The sequence below is a fragment of the Peromyscus leucopus genome, chromosome 6 (genome assembly GCF_004664715.2).
Source record: "Peromyscus leucopus breed LL Stock chromosome 6, UCI_PerLeu_2.1, whole genome shotgun sequence".
Classification (NCBI taxonomy): Eukaryota; Metazoa; Chordata; class Mammalia; order Rodentia; family Cricetidae; genus Peromyscus; species Peromyscus leucopus.
The window spans coordinates 119,995,346-120,014,028 of NC_051068.1; the positions used below are offsets into that span (position 1 = coordinate 119,995,346).

At 36.9% G+C, this 18,683-nt stretch overlaps 1 protein-coding gene across 50 annotated transcripts in view; it reads right to left on the reverse strand.

Annotated features, from left to right (window-relative positions):
• Adgrl2 (adhesion G protein-coupled receptor L2) overlaps positions 1-18,683 on the reverse strand; it is a 628,692-nt gene that overhangs the window by 39,035 nt on the left and 570,974 nt on the right. For 21 of the 50 annotated variants that reach the window (XM_028876838.2, XM_037207206.1, XM_037207205.1 and 18 more), the window contains exons 6-8: positions 12,257-12,366; positions 6,949-6,960; positions 5,253-6,053 (exon numbers count right to left, since the gene is read on the reverse strand). In XM_028876838.2, coding sequence (XP_028732671.1) covers positions 5,253-6,053; positions 6,949-6,960; positions 12,257-12,366 — 923 coding nt within the window. Of the gene's footprint in view, positions 1-5,252; positions 6,054-6,948; positions 6,964-12,256; positions 12,367-18,683 lie in introns of all 50 variants that reach the window. The other 29 variants (XM_028876822.2, XM_037207197.1, XM_028876805.2 and 26 more) reach the window with 2 other exon arrangements.

Sequence of the window (18,683 nt, forward strand, 5' to 3'; positions counted from 1 at the left end):
AGATCAAGGGGGAAAAAAACTCTGACAATTATGGATAATTAGGAAGATAAAAAGATTTGAAGTCATCCACTCCATGTCCTGCAGGAAAACAAACACTGACATCTTTCCAGCCAGCGGCCGTTCTTGCTTGAGGGATTTTTAAGCATGCCTGATCACATCCAAACAGAAGAGAAGTTTGGCACGCTTACGCTGGCCTGGGTTTGGCATCTTTCCTTTGCAAGGTGGGGATGAAAGGGCAGAGCTCACCATGTAGTTTCGTATCCAGACAGGGGTTAGAACAGATCATGAATTCAAAAATCAAGCTTTCATTATCTCACTGACCCTTACAGAGAATGTAAAAGAACTGTAGTTACACATTTCAAAAAAAAAAACAAAACAAAACAAAAAAATTATTTTAAGAAAAGTTTTCTTTTTCTTCTTTTTCAGTCTGCCAACATTGCAATCAAAGAGTTAAATCAACTAGATTTTAAAACAGTACACAACTGTTGTCTCCATTAATAACTAAGCATTGAAAAATGTGTTAGCAAAAATTTACTACCATTTAAACTCTGTCAAAAATTTTTTTTTTAAAAAAATTAAGGTTAAAATCTTAATATCCAAAAGTTTTATTCTTATTTATAGATATTACAAATTTATTCTTAAAATCCTATGAATATGGCACCCTATATTTAAAATATACAAGTAAGTTATTCTTATATTATTAAAAATATTAACATTGATATGCTCAAATGAAAATATCTTAGTGAGATCCATTACTATATACAGTGAACAAATATCAATTAAAAACCATTGATTTTATATTTTACCTATACAAGAAACAAACTGCAACACTGAGTATTAAAACATACATTCAAAATCACCATTATTTTTAACATTTTAGGCTGTGCCCTACGAATACTTATGTAATTCTTAACAGTTGAGAGAGCATGCTAAGTTAAGGATAAAGGGCGTATCTATTTCTGGGGTTTCAGGTGTGACAAACTTCTAGTTATCATTAAATACACAACACTTTGGTTCTTCCTCCCTCCTCCCATCTGAATGGGAAAATCTTAAGCATGTGTTTTATTTCTAGGTTAAAATGATTGGTCGTATGAGAGGTGTCTATGCACATCAGTCAAATAACATGCCTAGCCAGCTGCTGCAGAAAACTACTTAAACCTGTCTATCTTTGTCTCTGGAAGTTCCCTCCTGACATCTTGTTAAACCTGTGTAATTTTCTTTTGATTACAATGCAGCTAGGCTTTTGGTGCTTTCTCAATTAACATTTGTCAAAGCATCACAATCTTTAGCAAAAGTGTCAAATGTGCTGCCGAAGCAAGTCACGAAGAGAGAGCAGGGAACCAGAGGAAACTGAGAAAAGGGCAGAATGAAATGGTTTGGAGTTACACCACCTTATGCATCCCGTGACACTATACTAATCAGTACACACGGAATCACTCAGATATGTATTAATACCACAATTACTGAGTGTTAGCTATGCTTTGGCAAAGAATAAGGCAATATTAATAGTACAATCTCACTGGACTTATGTAGCATGGTACAGGGATGGACCCATGCATTTCTTGTCAATATACTAAACTATAGGGAGCGACTAGAATGTGTGGAATTTTTGAAGACTGAAATTTACTGATACTTCCAGGCATAAGTTTTTATATTTTATTATTGAAGATGTGTTTCTAAAAATCATCATCTCTTTCCATGAATGGAGAGAAATGTCAGTGGGGCATCAGGCAATACATACGCTGGCATTTATCCAGCATTCATAGCCAAATGTCATGACAACCAACAGTCTGGATCAATAGATCAACTCTTACTACTGCTCCATGAAGCAGGCACAAATTATCTTCTCACACACTTTCTGAAAATCTGGCCATGGAGAAGTCAGGTGACTGATTTAAGGTCACCTGGTTATCCTCTTCAATGTTTGCCTTACCTTTCTAGGTAAGAGGTTGTTCAAAGACTGAGAAAGGACAGAGTCCTACAAAGCAATCTGCCCTTATTCTGGAATATGAGAAGGTGAAGGTGCATCATGAACATGGCAAAAGGTTCAACCTTTGAAAACATCCTCTGATGAGCAGCACAAAACAAAATTGTAATATAAATACCAATTCTTTTTACAAGATTCTGTTTATCAAAGCATCCTAGCAAACATCCAGTTAGACGGACTTAGTACTCTGCCTACCATGTATCATTTGAGTGACATCTAAGAGTCAGTGCTGATGAACACATTGGCCTGGTACCCAGGAACTTTAATGAGTAGAAATCTATTCTGCCTACCATTTCTATCAGTGGAAAGGTATTTAGAAAATGTAACATATTGAATATTTTAGAAACATAACAAAATTGGCTCCATTGCTAAAACATATTTTTTTTTGTTACAGAATTATCAGACTTCTCATAGTCAAGACAAACAAATCTTCAGGAAATGCCCTACACTGACCTAAAGATATACTATTTCATTGTTAATATTTGGAATATTAGATCGGTAGGAAGATTAAGAAATATCAAGTTCTATGGACAAGCGGAACAGTTAAAATAGAACCAGAAAGGGTTTTTGAGACCTGTTCTAGAGAAAGGGAAAGAGGGAAGATTGGAAGTGGTTGAAGACAACAAAGAAAATGACTCACAGGGGGAACAAAACCTAAATACTCAAATGGTTTAAAAAAAAGATCAGGAGACCTAAATAATACACTTGTGCCATCCGAAACTAGAAAGGCTTGATCTAAAATGGAGAAGAGTGTTAGAAGTGATGGGCTAGCACGGTGGCAATGCACAGGGAAAGACCAGTTGACTTCACAGCACCCTTTACTCCTTTGGCCACATACAATCCAGAGCCCATAAAACTGCTTTCCATTTTTAAAACTTGTTTTGTTTGTTTTATACAGCGTAGGCTGTTCTTCAATCCTGTAGGCTTTTCTTCCCAGGAAACCAGTCCATTAAGACTTAAGAATTTTAGCTGTACAAGTCAGTTGCTGGTTTCCTGGTTTACAGAAAGCAAAGACTTAATTCTTCTGGTTGTTCTGTCCCCTAGCCTTATCCATTTCTTGAATCTTGCTTCTGGAAAAGCTGAATGTGCCTTATTGGTTTGACCTAAATCTATTGGCCAGGATAGTTGTGTGAGACCCCACCTCTAGGCATATATAGAGCACACACCTCAGAAGAGAAAGACAAGTCTCTAGAAGCCAAAGAAGATACATTATGAGGAGAGAGAATGAGAATATGGGTCAAACAGCAGCACGAAAAATTTAGGTCAGGTAAAATGTTTTATTACTTAGGGTTTAATAAGGGGTCAATATGAATTTTTATGTTCTGGGAATATGAAAGAATGGCTAACTATTTGGAAAGATAAAACACTGTCATGGGAAGGCTCACTTGCTGCGTGTCTCATTTTCAAACTAGTAAGGACTCTTTCTGAAAAACACCTGAATTACCAAAGCCTTCTTGACTAAATTTGCACACAAAATGTACAAGCACATAGATAACAAGTGGGAAAGCCATTGTTACCGCTTCTCATAGTTAATGAGATGCTTTAAGACAAGAAGGTGAGTCACTGTGTTTTGTAAATGGAACCTATACTCAATGAATTCATCTTTACACTATACACCATTCTCAACCCTTCCACTATAGCCTCATTAGGAATTAGTAGTTGTTAAGGTATCCCCCCCCCCCCCCCGTCTCCTTTTTTCCTAGTGAGGGGGAAAGATTTACTGCCACCCAAAACAAATGTAACAGTTGTCAAGGTGGAGCAGCTTACAAAAAAGGTGAACCAGGGGATCAATACAATTTTAGCCAATGCCTGAAGCTTGCCAATGCCTTAAGTCTTTCTTATGTGAGGCTGGAAGGATGAGACAGAAGCACTGTAGTACCTTTTAGAAAAATTAGGATGCATGAAGCATCCCAAACAGCTAGCCTCTAGAGCAAACAGACATCACATACTTTAAAACAAATGATTCTAAGAGGCTATCAGTAAAGATTTATGCTGTTAAAGGAGATTTCGCTCCTGAAAATTTAACAACAGATTTTACAGCCGCATTTTTAAACCAAGGCTCTCCAGGCATACATGATTCATCAGTATGCCGTCAATGATCTTTCTTTACAAGTAAAACTCAACACACATTTTGGTACTCTATGAAGACTCGAATTTGAAATTCAACCATAAAAGCTCTGATTTCCTCTTCTAAGGTACTGACCATGTGACAATATTTAGAACTTATTAATAACACATTTAAAGAGAAGTGTGTGTTAATGAGTGTGGATATCTCTAACAGTAGTGCTTTAGCAGATGGGTGTGTTTTACCTTGGTGAAAAGGTTAATATCATCATTTCACAAACTTTTCAGTTTTCAAATTTTGACTAACTTCTAAATTTAAAAACTCCAATTTACTCAGTGAAGGAAATACTCATTTATACCTTAAACCTACAAACATTATTCATTTGAAAAGACACCATTAGTACATATGATAATCATTAACAAGTTACTCTTTTATCCTGAGTATGAGGTAATCTCTTTTTAAATAAAATATTAATGTAATTACACCCAGAATCTATTTCTCATATAAATGAAATAATTGATAAATCAAATTATATTTCTAAAAATTTAACACTACTTTCCAAAACAATGTTCTTCTTGAATATATCTTCAGCAGACGCAAGTCAAGAAAATGCTAGCAGAGTTACCACAGATCACTTGGACTCACTTAAAACATATAGCCCGTATGTTCCAAGTGGAATTACAGAAATACAGACGTAAAATTGCCATGAGTTTATCAGGAAATGAAAATGTGTAATTTGTACATGATGGAAGAGGAAGAAGTTTGAAGATTCCCTCACCTACCCAGAGCACAGTTGTCAAAACTCCAGAACACATAACTCTGGCCTTGCATTCAAACCTAGCCATTCTCTTGGGACATCCTAAAACACATTTCCCATAATCACCTGTGCCAAGAGTAAAGGCCTGAGAATACAGTGTAATCAGCTCAGAATACAGGTAAGGAAGAAAAGCATTAATGGGTTTGGAGGAGTTACTGTATGTTTAGCAATGAAATACTAAATCAAACAATGCTATCATTTCTTGACGTCAACATGTAAATGAACAAATTGAGTAAAAGAAAATTGTGCAAAACAGGGCTGGATATACCAGATCATTCTTCGTGATTTAACAATGAGAAGAAGAAAAGCTACTGGGAAAAATTCAGAAGTCCCTTGAAAATAAGTAGTACAAATGATGGAGGGCTAACATCAAACATTCTTACCTTGGGCAGGGTCAGGTGGACCAAACTCCAGAGAATACCGTAAAATAAAGTTATTATTCCATACGTAGAGCTGGTTGTCTCTGGGATTGTAATCCACTGCAGCAATGTACTGATACTGGTTGGGGAAAGGAACGTCCACATATTCTCCCCGGCTTAACCGCGTGTTGTAAATGTAATCAATTGTGTTCTTGCCTGCTTCACTTTCGTTGTCTTGGTACACTGACCTGACCACGTAGAGAACTCCGCATATCATGAAAGCATTGGATGCTGCACGCTTGTCATACACCGTCTCCCATGTTGCTTCGAATCGAAGAGTGTATGGATTTAGCTGGCTAATCACTATCATTCCATTGTTCTGCTCGGTGGCATAAATGACCCATAAGCCATTTTCATCCACTGCCAGGTCAATATCAGTCTTCCCTCCCCATCTGTAAGGTGATGTATCATGGTAGTTGGCATAGTTGATTATGGCCTCACCACTCTTAATTCTAGTCCTCAAGTCAAATTTCACAATATTTCTTGTTCTTTCTTTGTTAAAGAAGACAGCTCCATCATATACCACAAATCCAGTACCATCTACTCGGTTTGGAAGTTTGTATGTTGTTGTCTGGCGGCTGTTTTGAAAATCTTCTAAAGAAGCATATTCTATTAAAGTATCGGTGCGGTAAGGAGTCCAGGGCATAAAATAAATTTTATCTGCAGCCTGAAGAGGGTCCTTGCACCAAGCACCTGCCTTTTGCTCAGCTTCATATATACATGGTGAGTCCACAATTGCTTTCAAGGTCCCAGGACACACAAAAACTAACAGTCACAGAAAAAAGACAAGAAGTGAACAGTTTTAAAAAAATGACAAAGGTAATCACACATATTATTAATTACATATCAAAAGAGGAAAATCCATTTTATTTAGCATTCAGTTTTTAGAAGTTTATATTTTTACGTGCTAGCCTTGTTTTCCAAATATTTTCTAATCAAGTTTCCAGCGTACATAGTAGCTGGCATTTATTTTCACAAATACAAACCTACATTTGGGGTCACTCATAACTAAGATAAAATTTAGATTTCTGAGTTGTGATTTTACTTAATAATTTTGTAATGCATGCGTCAAATCTTGGAACCTGTGCCTAAGAGTGGATAAGTATTTTATTCCAACCCAAACATTATGACTTCTAACCCCTCATACACCTTTAACACCTCCCACAAAATAAGGCTAATGAAGCAGAAAACTCAATGCAAAGACTCATTTTGAACTTTTTATAGAAGTTACAGGTGCTTCAAGTTGGAGAATATAAATTTTAGGAAAATGCAATCGGGAATAGAGAAAAGTCAACACAGGGGAAGCATGATGAGATGACCAGGAGACCCTGTAACCATGGCATGCTACGGAGAGGGTTCTGGAAGCCAGGCAAGATGACACTTCAATAACAAGAAAATATCCAAGGGTGTCAGAGAAAGAGATAGAGGGTAGAAAAGAAACAGAAAGGGTAGCGCCCCTTCGCCGACTTCAGAATTTACCCCATCGCCAGATTAGCAGCCATACAATTTCATTGTGAGCAGCTGACGCCTTTATGAGGTGCATTATGAGGTCCTGCTGATCATTTTAATACAGGAGTGTTGCAGGGGAGGGGAGGGAGGAGGGTCACATCCATAAGGCACATAACAGGGAGCTGGGGTTGAGACTGTGCACATTATTTACCTTTTTGCTCCACTTCTATTTTAAGCATCGGAAGGAAAATAAAAAAAAAGTGCAAGGAAAAAAGAAAAAAGATTAAAAATAAATTGACTATTAGTCTAAGATTGAATTCGTAATAGATGCTAAATATAGGAAGAATAAGGAAGTTGTACTACTTTGGATAAAGAGAAACACACAGGAGAACCTAGCAGGAGAGAGATTCTAAAGTTACATAAAAGAACACGGATCAATCATTTTAGAAGATTAAGGAGGCAAGACAAATAAGTTGGCATGCTGCTTCACTTAGTGTGCCTGAATAAATAATGAAACTCTTCACTAATGCAAGCTAAACATACTCTAGCCTTGCCAAAGCCAAGCAGCCTTCTGACCAAGTTTTCCTTTATATATGTACACTACAGACATAAAAGCATGCACAGCTGTGTCATCTCCATTTGGTCTGTGTGAGCTTAATTATCAGGCTGACTGTAATGATATCAGCATGGCAGGAAAATATATATATAAGACTGACAACAAAACAACTTTGGAGTTTAAGCCAAATTTAATAACTATTGAGATGACTAGATTTCCCCAAAGATATTTAGATGAGAAGTAACTACACAGTCATGCATCTCAGTATATTTCAATTATTGTTCTATTATTTCCTATTTTTAGAAAAATCCATCTTAACCATTTAGCAAAATGCCCCCTTTCCAGGAATATATAAATCTCCCTTCACCCAATAGGGGCTTTGAAGGGGTAGATAATGCCCATTACGTATTAGCAAATTTACTTAAGATTACATATAGTTTACATTACAAAATTCTAATTTAATTTTCTATATCATATATAATATGCATTATCAAACTTGTAATATTAAGTCTATTTAAAAAAAGTAAGCAAAATACATACAAGGGAAAAGCAAGCACAGGTGGCAGGGAGGAAAAGGAAGAAAGAATCATGGTTAGCTCATTATGACATTGTCTTGACCATCATTTATTAACATATAAAGCAAGCCAGCATGCAACAACTGTCACACCCAGCATTCACATCCAATGTCTCCATCCACAGACCTCGTGAAAGGGGTGGGCTTTCACAGGGCAGACCTGGCCCGGGCAGGACATGAGAAGAAGTGTAGGGAGAAACCCTAAGTGGGTTAGCACCAGGGAAGGTGCAACATGATTCTAGTTGACAGGCAGTCTCCTCCAACGAGGGCCCACACCGTGCAACTCTTAGATTCAGTGTAGCCTCTCAAGTATGTTGCCTGAGTATTAAAAAACGACTCCACTGATGCTGTGTTTCCTCTTCTTCCCTTTCAAAATGCACCACAGTGTGCGACTACTGATTATTCAGAGTGTAGTTGCACATTTTATTACAATCTCAGCTTGATTACATATTTTTTAGAAGTATAATTATTCGTCAAGATAAAACAGTGACCTTCTGGAACTCCTTTGAGAGAAACATCACACAAATATTTAAAAAAAAATTGCCATAGCAACAGCACATATAATTTCTAAATTAAGCTATAACCTGCTTAACCAACATGGTCTGTTTAAGCACTTTCAGGAAACACACTTGTTCTGATTGGTGTGCTTCTGACTGTGTGAGGGAAAACAGGACAAGCGCAGTGTGCTGTTTGGGAAGCAACACTTGTTCTGTAGCACTTGGACCTAAGATCACTCCTCCATCAGGAGCACATTGTACCTGCTCAGAATCAATAATGGACAGGCATGGTGGAGAAGGAGGGGAAGAGAGAGCATTAGTGTGGAGGACGTTCAGACTGCATTTACAGACAGCTGCATTGTTCCTTAAGGAAACAATGATTTTACTCACATAAAGCAATTAGGTGTAAAGGAGAGGATTAATACTTCTTATAATGCTTACTTATTACAAAAGAACTTTAAATCAGTTCAATAAAAAAATTAAGGAAATGTATTTTGTATTGTCCATTCAGTGAAGATGACTGAATTATTTTTATTTGAGGGGGTAAAATTACAGTGCAGTCACTGAGCAAAAGATAGACAGAAATTACTTCATTTATTAATGATTTAAACCATATCATGCAAATAAAAAGTAAATGGGTATTAATTTTATACAATTTATAATTCCAATGAAAACTGAGAAAATACATCCAAAATCAAAATTTTTTTAAAATAAAATCTTTGATGATTGATGGATGAATCCTTCAAAGAAAAAAAAAAAAACTCCATATAAAGATTTTTATGAAATCAAAAAGGCAGATATCTATCAGATCAGCCAAAATTCTATCTACCAGAAGAATAGAAAAATACAGTAAAATTAACAATGATCTGGATTCATAATCATATACCAATATAAGCAATTTGTCTTAAGATATTCTATGAATTAATTTATAAGGATATACTTAATATTCTATGAACCAAACATACACGTACACACCCACCAACATCAGCAGAGGACTCCAAGGATTTACAAGACAGAAAACAGACCCAAATTGACTACAGCCTACATACTCTGTATCTGAAGTGACACACTATTTCATTTGAAATAATCTCACATTTATTCATTGATAGTAATTTAATTCATCAACATGAATACAATTTATTCATCAAATGAGAGAACTTTTAGGTAACATTAGGATAAAATCCTTACATACTGTGGCAATTTGAAATAAGTAGGCACAAGATTGAAAAAGTCATGCCTGCTTATAGGATGTGAACTCCAGTCTGAATAATCCCCTTTCCCTCCAAGGTCCCTAATGACTTTTTAATGTTCACTTGCATGCTGTGATACCTACATTCCGTACACAATAAAGCATGCCCTGCGTGTGTGTATGTGTGATTTTGACACAGAAGTTACCTGGACAAATGTAAAAGGGCACATACAATGTACCTGCCTGTTTGCAAAAGAAACCGAGGGGTGGCATTTCTAAGTTCTCTACCGAATGAATTTATTGCCGTTTTCCTGAAGTCATGGAAAGACTTTGAAATCATTGAGAACAGGACGGAGCACTTTGGAGTCTATGAGGTTCCTGAAGTATTTGTTATGGATGGAGATTGGCATTAAGCCAAGTGGTAAGGCATGTATGATAAACTATATATGATGGTGACATCTAAATAATGTGAGAAAGGGGTAAGTAAATGCTGCAGAAAAGCAAATAAATTGTTAAAACAAGGAATAGTGAAAGCTGGGCCCTTAAAATAAAAGTGAATGTGAGGACAGGCTATCACAGACAGGAGCACAGGGAAGCGAAGAGGGGAGAATGGGGAGCAATGAGGATATGCAAGGCTAGAATAACCTAAGAATGCTCTGCATGACATTTTCACATGGGCTGCAACCATGTGGCTTATAGTGTGTCACTGCTGTACGGTATATAGGAATGATAACCACTTCTATTCTTCAAAAAGGAAAACAGTCATAGACTTATTTCTGCCTCTTGCAAACTCTAGAAAGGCAACAGCAAATTAATTACTGGGTTTACTTTTTATTTTGAAGGACAAAAACTAAATAAAAAAAAAGAACAAATACTTCTCTGAGTACAGCTATTTGCAAGTTTAGTGCACAATATACAATACTTCTGGAGAACTGAAAAAGTAAAATTTTGAAAGTTAGACATTCCAGAAGATATCCACATTTTCCTTTCTTAAACAGCGCAAGAAATTACTTAAGAGTCTGAAAGTAATATTTGCTTAACACTGTTCTTGGTGTCTTAGACTAGGTTACAGGGACCGGGTTGCAGAAAGACAATTCTTGACAGCTCTGACTGATTCCACTGTTTGGGGGTGGATGCTGTATTCCTTGTCTAATTTGAGGACAGAAACCAGGCTGAATTCAAGGGAGAGGGACTTCGTGGAACAAAAATTTTGGTTAGCTCAAAAGAATGCAATGTTCCTCGAGTGGCACAGGAGAGATTAAGTAAAGCCATCGCACTACACAGGAGCAACGCTTTAACAGATCGGCTCACTCGGGGGCTTCCAATCCTACAAATGGTACAGAAGATACTGAAAACACAAAGCGCATCCACCGTTTCACGGAACACAGGAACACAGAGCGGGCACGAGAAGAGAAAGATAATCTGTGTTTGGCCTTTAACTGACACCACACACACACACACACACACACACACACACACACACACACACACAATTTATCAAAATTGTGGCAGAGAGGACAGAGCATCTCTTCACGGCATATGCTACAATGTGTTATCACCTTTTTGGATCTGCCTTATTTATCAGAATTTGGCCTTTCGGTATTTCTATGTTGAGATGGGGTCTCCCTATGTTGCCCAAGATGGCCTCAATCATCCTGATGCCTCCGCCTACAAGGAGCTGGGATTATGGTCACACATATACAACAGCATCTAGCTCTAACTGTTTGGGATTTTTTTTGGTTGTTGGTGTTTAGGCTTAAAGTATAGAAAAATTTCTGAAATCAGTGAAAGTACTGATCTAACACTCTCACTTCAAATGCCTCTGCACTATTGTGATATTAATTTTTCATTCAACTTTAAAAACAGCAGAGGAAGAAAAAGCACTTCTGAACTAGTTTGTGACAATTAGGCAATGCATGCGAACGTTTAGGTTGTCTAAACTACTAAGGTATTTTCTCCCCTATCCAATGTATGAAATATAATCATCGAGAAGTATGCACTTTGTTACTGGAGGGAAAATGCTGGCACCTATTTATAAATTTTCCAATTGGATTTTAAGTACTCCTGCAAGATTTTAAACATGATGCTAACAGTTTAAAAGTAGAAACAGGTACAAGACTTCAGTTTTTGTCTGTACTCTTGGCTTTGTTTTAAGCAAGATTTCCTCACCGAATCTGTTTTTTTTTTTTTTTTTTTTTTTTTTTTTTTTTTTTTTTTTTTTTTTAAAGCTTCCTTCCAGGACATGGAAGAAAGGGGACAGCTCTTGCCTCAGTTTCGGCTCTGGTAGCTTTTCCCAAGCATTCACGTTACCACGACAGCAGGTAGCCATTCAAATCCTTCATGATTAAACTGAAGTCAATTCCTTCTTCAGAAAACTGTGAGCCAAACCAATTTGTCAGCAACTGGTATTGGGCAAAAGTACAGATTTCTATCTGCCCTACTGAATAGCTAATTCAAGTTTGTTTTCTGGAAAAACACTAGCCTTAAAAGCCAAACACTTAAGAACACAGACAGACACTTGGCCAGCATCACACTATGGCTTCCTTCCACACTTCATGAAGCTAATTGGAGTCCCGAGTCTGGGAGCGCTTTGCATGCATAATGGTTTTGTAGGCCATAAACATACGCTTCTTTCACATGTGTAGTCTTTCAGCTCCAACAAGGAAGGCTGGAGAAAGGAGAAAACACAAACTTCATACTTACTGTAAGGGACACATTCATATTGAACTTCAAGGTACTTGTAAGTTCCGGGACATGGATCAGGAAATACATCTGACCCAGTAACTACTACACACTGCGTTCGATTGTTGCACCTGGAAAACAGAACCAATCAAGCCTGTGAAACAATGTACTTCTTTTCTACTTGAGGAATATAGTGATATACTATAGAACTTATTCGTGAACCAAAAAATGCAGGTGAAATTAGATGGCATTATAAAACTCCTATTTTCTTTGTTTTGAATTTCTGTATCAAGGGTCACACTAAAATGTAAGTAGAAGTGAAAAGAAGATAGTTGACAGTCTTCAAATACACTGTTACGTTTTAATTTTCATCATATCCAATAGGTCCAGGGAGACAGAACAACCAGGCCACTTGGTAACATATTTAAGAATTAAAAATTACAACCAGAAAAAGGTACAATCAAGCAGAGGGTGATAAACTGAACAGCTAAGCGGGAAGTTGTCACAGCATACCCAAACACATGTCGACCCAGATTTTAGCCTCTACATCCAGTTTGTGCTACATGTTCCACCACAAGCGCTGTCTACACTCAGAACTATGAGGCACATGTAGCCCTTCCCTCCCTGCACGGAGAGGCCTGCATACATGACAGAGGCATGAGAGGCATCCAGCAGAGCACCAGGAGCATAGTGAATGTCTAAGCACTGTTGCCGCTTTTCACAGAAGCCGTGCTTCTGTCTGTGATGCGACTGTGTACCCAGTTCTACACCAGGATGTTCTGAAAGTTAATATTAAAAACAATCCCATGAACACAACCCCTAAAATGTCCTACATATTACTCTGCAGAAGAATTCACTGTTGTTCTCGTCATTAAGTCATCAGGGATACTGGAATTAAGCAGTAACTGGTATTCCAGGCAGGATGATGCCTGAGTTACATAAATGGGCCCAGATGTTCTTCTCTTAAGCTTTGTAAAGGCAAGAACTATTTCTTTTATAATTTGATTTGATTACAGCCCAGTGGAATGGAATGTTTGCAGGGGTTTCATTACACTTCTTGATAGTATATACATTAAGAAGGCAAAGCAAGCAGAACCAGGGCATTATTATAAAATTTATTCAACAATTTGAATACCAAATATTCTATGGTGCATAAAATAACCGAAGTATAAAATAGCACTGTAAAGCAGTCTGAGAAAAGTAGACTAGCTCCCAGCACAAAGAACCCCGGGATGGTGGGAAGCAGTCACATTAGCGAGGGAGACATGTTAAGTCACCCACACTGGTATCACTGCAACTCAAAACCCCGGAGAGCTGTCCTGAAGAGAAGCAAAGCGTGAAAGGTCTACAGGATTAAATGGCTACATTTTTTTAAATTCAAGACATATTACAATGAACTTCAGTGACTCCACAATATTGGATAAATTGTAACTAAGATTGCAATAATACGTTGTAAACAAAAATAGTTAACATTGATCTCAGTCTCTGAGATATATAGTATGTTTTTTAACACATCCTGTCCCATAAATTTCAAGACCTTGGATGACATAAACATCTCTTACAACACGATGTTTTGTTTTGCTCTTTCTCGTTTTTTTTTTTTTTCCCCCACTCATTTGAAGAAACTGCCTATGGTTCACCACTCAATAAAATGAATTATTTTATCACGAATCACAGAAATAATTTTGTCTTAAAAAATTTAAAACAGAGGGTGGATTTACTATTTCTCAATGTGTCAATATCTAATGTTTCAACTCCTTTAGAAACACAATTCTGACCTTTCATTTTTCTCTTTCCTGGTATAGCAGTAAGAAATGTCAGTGCTTCCCAAACCTCACTTGATCTTCTGGGAATCCTCAGCTCTACTCTAGTCCCCATAAAAACCCAAGTCCTCTGACATCCTCTTTTGTACTTATTCATATCTACAGGGGCCATCCTTATGCTTCATGCTCTCATTTCCCAGAAAGCAAGAAAGGTAAACTTCTACATGGTAAACGTATCTTTCATATTCTCCACTGTATATATTTCATAATCTCTCAAACATATTCTGCGATTTATTTTCTATGGGCCTGAAATATACTTGTAGAAATCCCATAAAATAACAATTCAGTGAATAAACGAACTTTACATATAGCATTACTTCCCCTTTTTACTGAGGGTTTCTTTCACATCACTAAATTAGAAGAAGCAGAAAGCAAGTTTGTATTGAGGCCGAAATGCATTAAGAATGTGAGGGTTTAAAAAGAAAGTGAAAGCACATATAGTTAAAAAGTCTTGTGATTTATATAATTTTGTGAAAAATAAAAAATATAGTGACGCTGGAGAGATGCCTGTGGGTTAAGATTACTTCTGGCTCTTCCAGAGCCCTGAGCTCTATTCCCAGAACTCACTTCAGGTGATTCATGACCACTTGTAACTCCAGCCCCAGAGGACTGGACAACTGCTCTTGGAGCACGCGCACGTGCGCACACACACACACTTTTAAAAATGAATATATGGAGACTGGGTGTTTGGCTCAATGGGATCCAGCATACTTAAATCTGTACAAGGTTTGGTGTTCAGTCTCCAGCACAGAAAAGGGGGAGGGGAGCAGGGAAGAAAGAGAGATTGAGAAAATTTAGAGTTTTGGATTTTAGGCTAATTCAATGGAGTCACTAAGAAGTGGAACTTAATTGTGAACAGGATAATATAGTCATAGTTGTGGTCACCAGCATCTTTATTCAGAGACAAATGAAAGCTTTTGGAGGTTCAAATACAGCCCCAGTTGGGCTCAAGAGAAAAATACCCAGTATGAGTTCTCAATATGAGAAAAAGGCTGGCAGTTCATTAACCTGTGTGCTGTGGGGAACAGCATAAAACTGGAAATTGCTATAATTGAAAAAATCAAGAATGAGAAAGCAATTACTTAGCTACAAAAGAAAAGCAAATTCCTACCAAGGGCTCAGCTTTCAATTTTCATTGCCATGGAAATAAAGAGGCAGCATAAGCCAAGAAATGAATTTAATTCTGGAGTCTGTGTCTACATAGGGCGGAGATCGAGCTTGACTCTCCCTTTCCCCACATAAAGACCTGTCTGTATGAGTAAAGTTGTTGCTGCATAAACAATTAAAAGACTGATATATTTTGATAACACTTGTGGATTTTCAATGTTAATAACCCAGATAGTAATCACAAAATGAATATAAGTAAGACAAAGATATAAGAGAAAATGGGTTACCTATAAAATAGACACTGGATTAATATTTGAAGAACTTTAAATACTGTTTATCACACAGAAATGGATTCTGGACATACTTTAAACATTTCAATTCCAAATAATGGCACTTGGGCTATTCTGTAGTGATGAAGATACAGGGATACTAAAGACAGTTAAAGCAGCGGCTATCAGAACTTGGTCCTTAGAACAGGATCAGTATCAAACAAGAGCTTGTAGGAAAGGAAAATGATCACAGCCCACCCAGAAGGAGGGGAATCCAGTGCTGGGGAGACCCCAGGGTAGTTTTAGATAGCAGGAGAGTGTGTCTCATTGCTGTGAACTCCACTAAAACAAAACATGGTAAGTTTAAATATTTCAGAAAATTATAAAATCATAGAAACAAGTCAGAAAATAAATAGTATGATCTATTGAGGCATGTAATTACAGCTTGCAATGCCAATCTATCCTTCTTGGTCCTGGAGTCAAATGTTTCTGTTGTGCCTATTTTAAGCAGGCCTTACAATTATTTATTGGTGAATCACAGTAAATATAACATCTAAGTACTTGCATACTGTTGTTTGAATCTTAGATGGTCTTTAAAAAAAAAAAAAAAAAAAAAAAACAACCCTGAGCCAGATATTGGGGTAATTGTTAAAAGATCAGAGAGACGGAACAGCCAGCCATTAGTTCTTACCTCTATGAAACCCTCAGCCTAAAGAGAGTGAGTTCCTGTTCCTCATGCCTTATATACCTTTATCTGCCCTGCCATATTACTTCCTGGGATTAAAGGCATGTGTGCTTCCCAAACAAAGGCATGAGATCTCAAGTGCTGGGATTAAAGGTGTGTGCCACCATGCCTGGCTCTGTTTCTCTCCTATACTGGATCAATCTCATGTAGCCCAGTATGGTCTTGAACACACAAAAGATCCAGATGGATCTCTGTCTCCCAAGTGATAGGATTAAAGGTGTATGACACCACTGCCTGCTCTCTATGTCTAATCTAGTGACTGGTCCTATGACCCTCAGGCAAGTTTATTAAGGTACACAATATATCACCATAGCATATGACTCATATAAACTTATTTTATAGGCAGGAAAAAAGGAATAATCTTTTCCTAAAAGTTTGCTTCATAATTAAAATTCTTTTCATTCATTAAATGTGAAATTAAGATTTTTGACAATCTATAAAAATAGGCTGTATTCCACAGACAGATGTAATTTAAAACAAAAAAATATGTTAAATCCATTGCTATTGTCTCTGTATTTTGTCTGACCTAATTAATCAAATAAATATGGTGCCTCAATCCTGAGGAGGTATAAATGTAACTATCTAGAGTGGACTCATGAGGAAATAATGTCTACTAAACTTAGGAGTATAGAACACTGTGCATAATGCCATGAAAATAATACAGATGTGCTTAAATACCTCTTCCAACATTCAAAATAGTTACTTATATTCTTCATTACGTTAAATTACTCTGATATATCACCTTGGTCTAGGGTAGGGTTCAGGGGTAGAGTTCCTCCTCAGACTATGTGAAGCCACGGATTTAATCCGCAGCATGCAACACCAAAACTAAATAAAAAAACCTAGCCTGTTTATTATTTTTGTATTGTTTCTAATCACAAACATCTGACTAAAATATTAAGAGGTTTTTCTATATATGTAGAGAGAGGACATCATACCAAACCAGAAATTTCCACATGAAATTAAAACAAATCCAATAATAAATGCTTCAAAACATCATCACCACATGCAAATAAGAAAGAGGGTCATTATATTAATGACCTACATTAATATTGAAAATTTTACATCTTATTCCTAGAGCCATCAATCACATCAAGAAAATACTAAATCCCGCTTTACACGTTATAAATGGGTTTAAATACAGCAAAACATCATATGTTAGACTGTATTTAAAAGGCCACTATTATCATCTTTCCATGCTAACCTGAGGGAGTGGATGAAAGAAATGCAGCCAAACGCTCATCTTTATAACCTGAATAAAACACCAGTCCGTCTGCAGATGCTTCTCCAGTGACTGCCACACCCTCCCCTTTACAGTATACAATGAACTATTTTTCTCAAAAATAAACCCAAATATTGCGACTATTTGAATCACTAATATCAATATATTTCATGATCAGCAGAAATTGGAGCAAATATTAGAACTTGGTGTCACTCCTCAGGCTTATACCCAATAGATAAGAGAAAAACAAAAAAACAAAACTACACAATACTGCAATGAACAACTCACAAATTTCTTCACCATCACAACCTGTAGGTGGGTTACAAAGGGTTTTAAACTATGTATTTGATCCCCTATATGTAGTCAATGTTGGTATTAATTTTTAGGATATCCATAGTGCTTTCAAAATTAAAATAAACTGCCTCTAGAAAATATATGTAAATGATGAAAAAGTATTTTATGAAAGAATATTCATTTTCATACTAGAATACCAAAATTACTTAGAACATGTCAGGTGCAGCTTGCAACAGTTCTGAAATCTCAGCTGTCAAGGCTGAGGCAGGAAAATTTTAAGTTCAAGGGCTGCTTGGTCTTCTCTGACTGACCTTCAGAAAACTTCATACACAAAGTAAGAATGGTTAATTGGAGAAACACAGTCTTTTTATTTGGGAGAAACAAGTATTTACTGGTTCCTAAGCTACTGACCATAATTGTATTGAAAAGGAATATAGCAGAGTACTAACTCTGTCCTAACTTGGGAAGATAAGTGCCAAAATAACATGCTTGGACATGATGAAGTACTGGGTACTGCTTCCTGTTTGTAGTCTGTGAATCAATAAACATTGCATTAACCAGTTACAGCTTAACTTTCTCATTTAGAAAAAGCATTACCTTCCCTAGAAGTTCGTGGAAAGGTTCAACTGGATAAGGAAGATGAACTTCGTGCAATGTCTGGATAAGCAGGAATTCCCTGCACCATGAAAATCCCTGGGAACAATGCCCTGGTAGAAAACAGACACAGATCTGCACACCTAGAGACAGAGAGCACGCTCTCCTTCTCCACTGCACTCCCTGCGCTGTGTGTATTCTTTCTTGTGTATAACCTCTAGAAGCAGGCTAAACTTATCCATGCAAACTTGTTTCCTTTCCAACTCTAATCTTGAATTGTACAATTCCCGACAAATTGCTTTCACTCTGCTTCTGATTATCTTATGCTCATTATTACACTTTACCAAGTGAAAGTATGGAGATGAGATTCCACGTGTAATCTATTGTGAGAGGT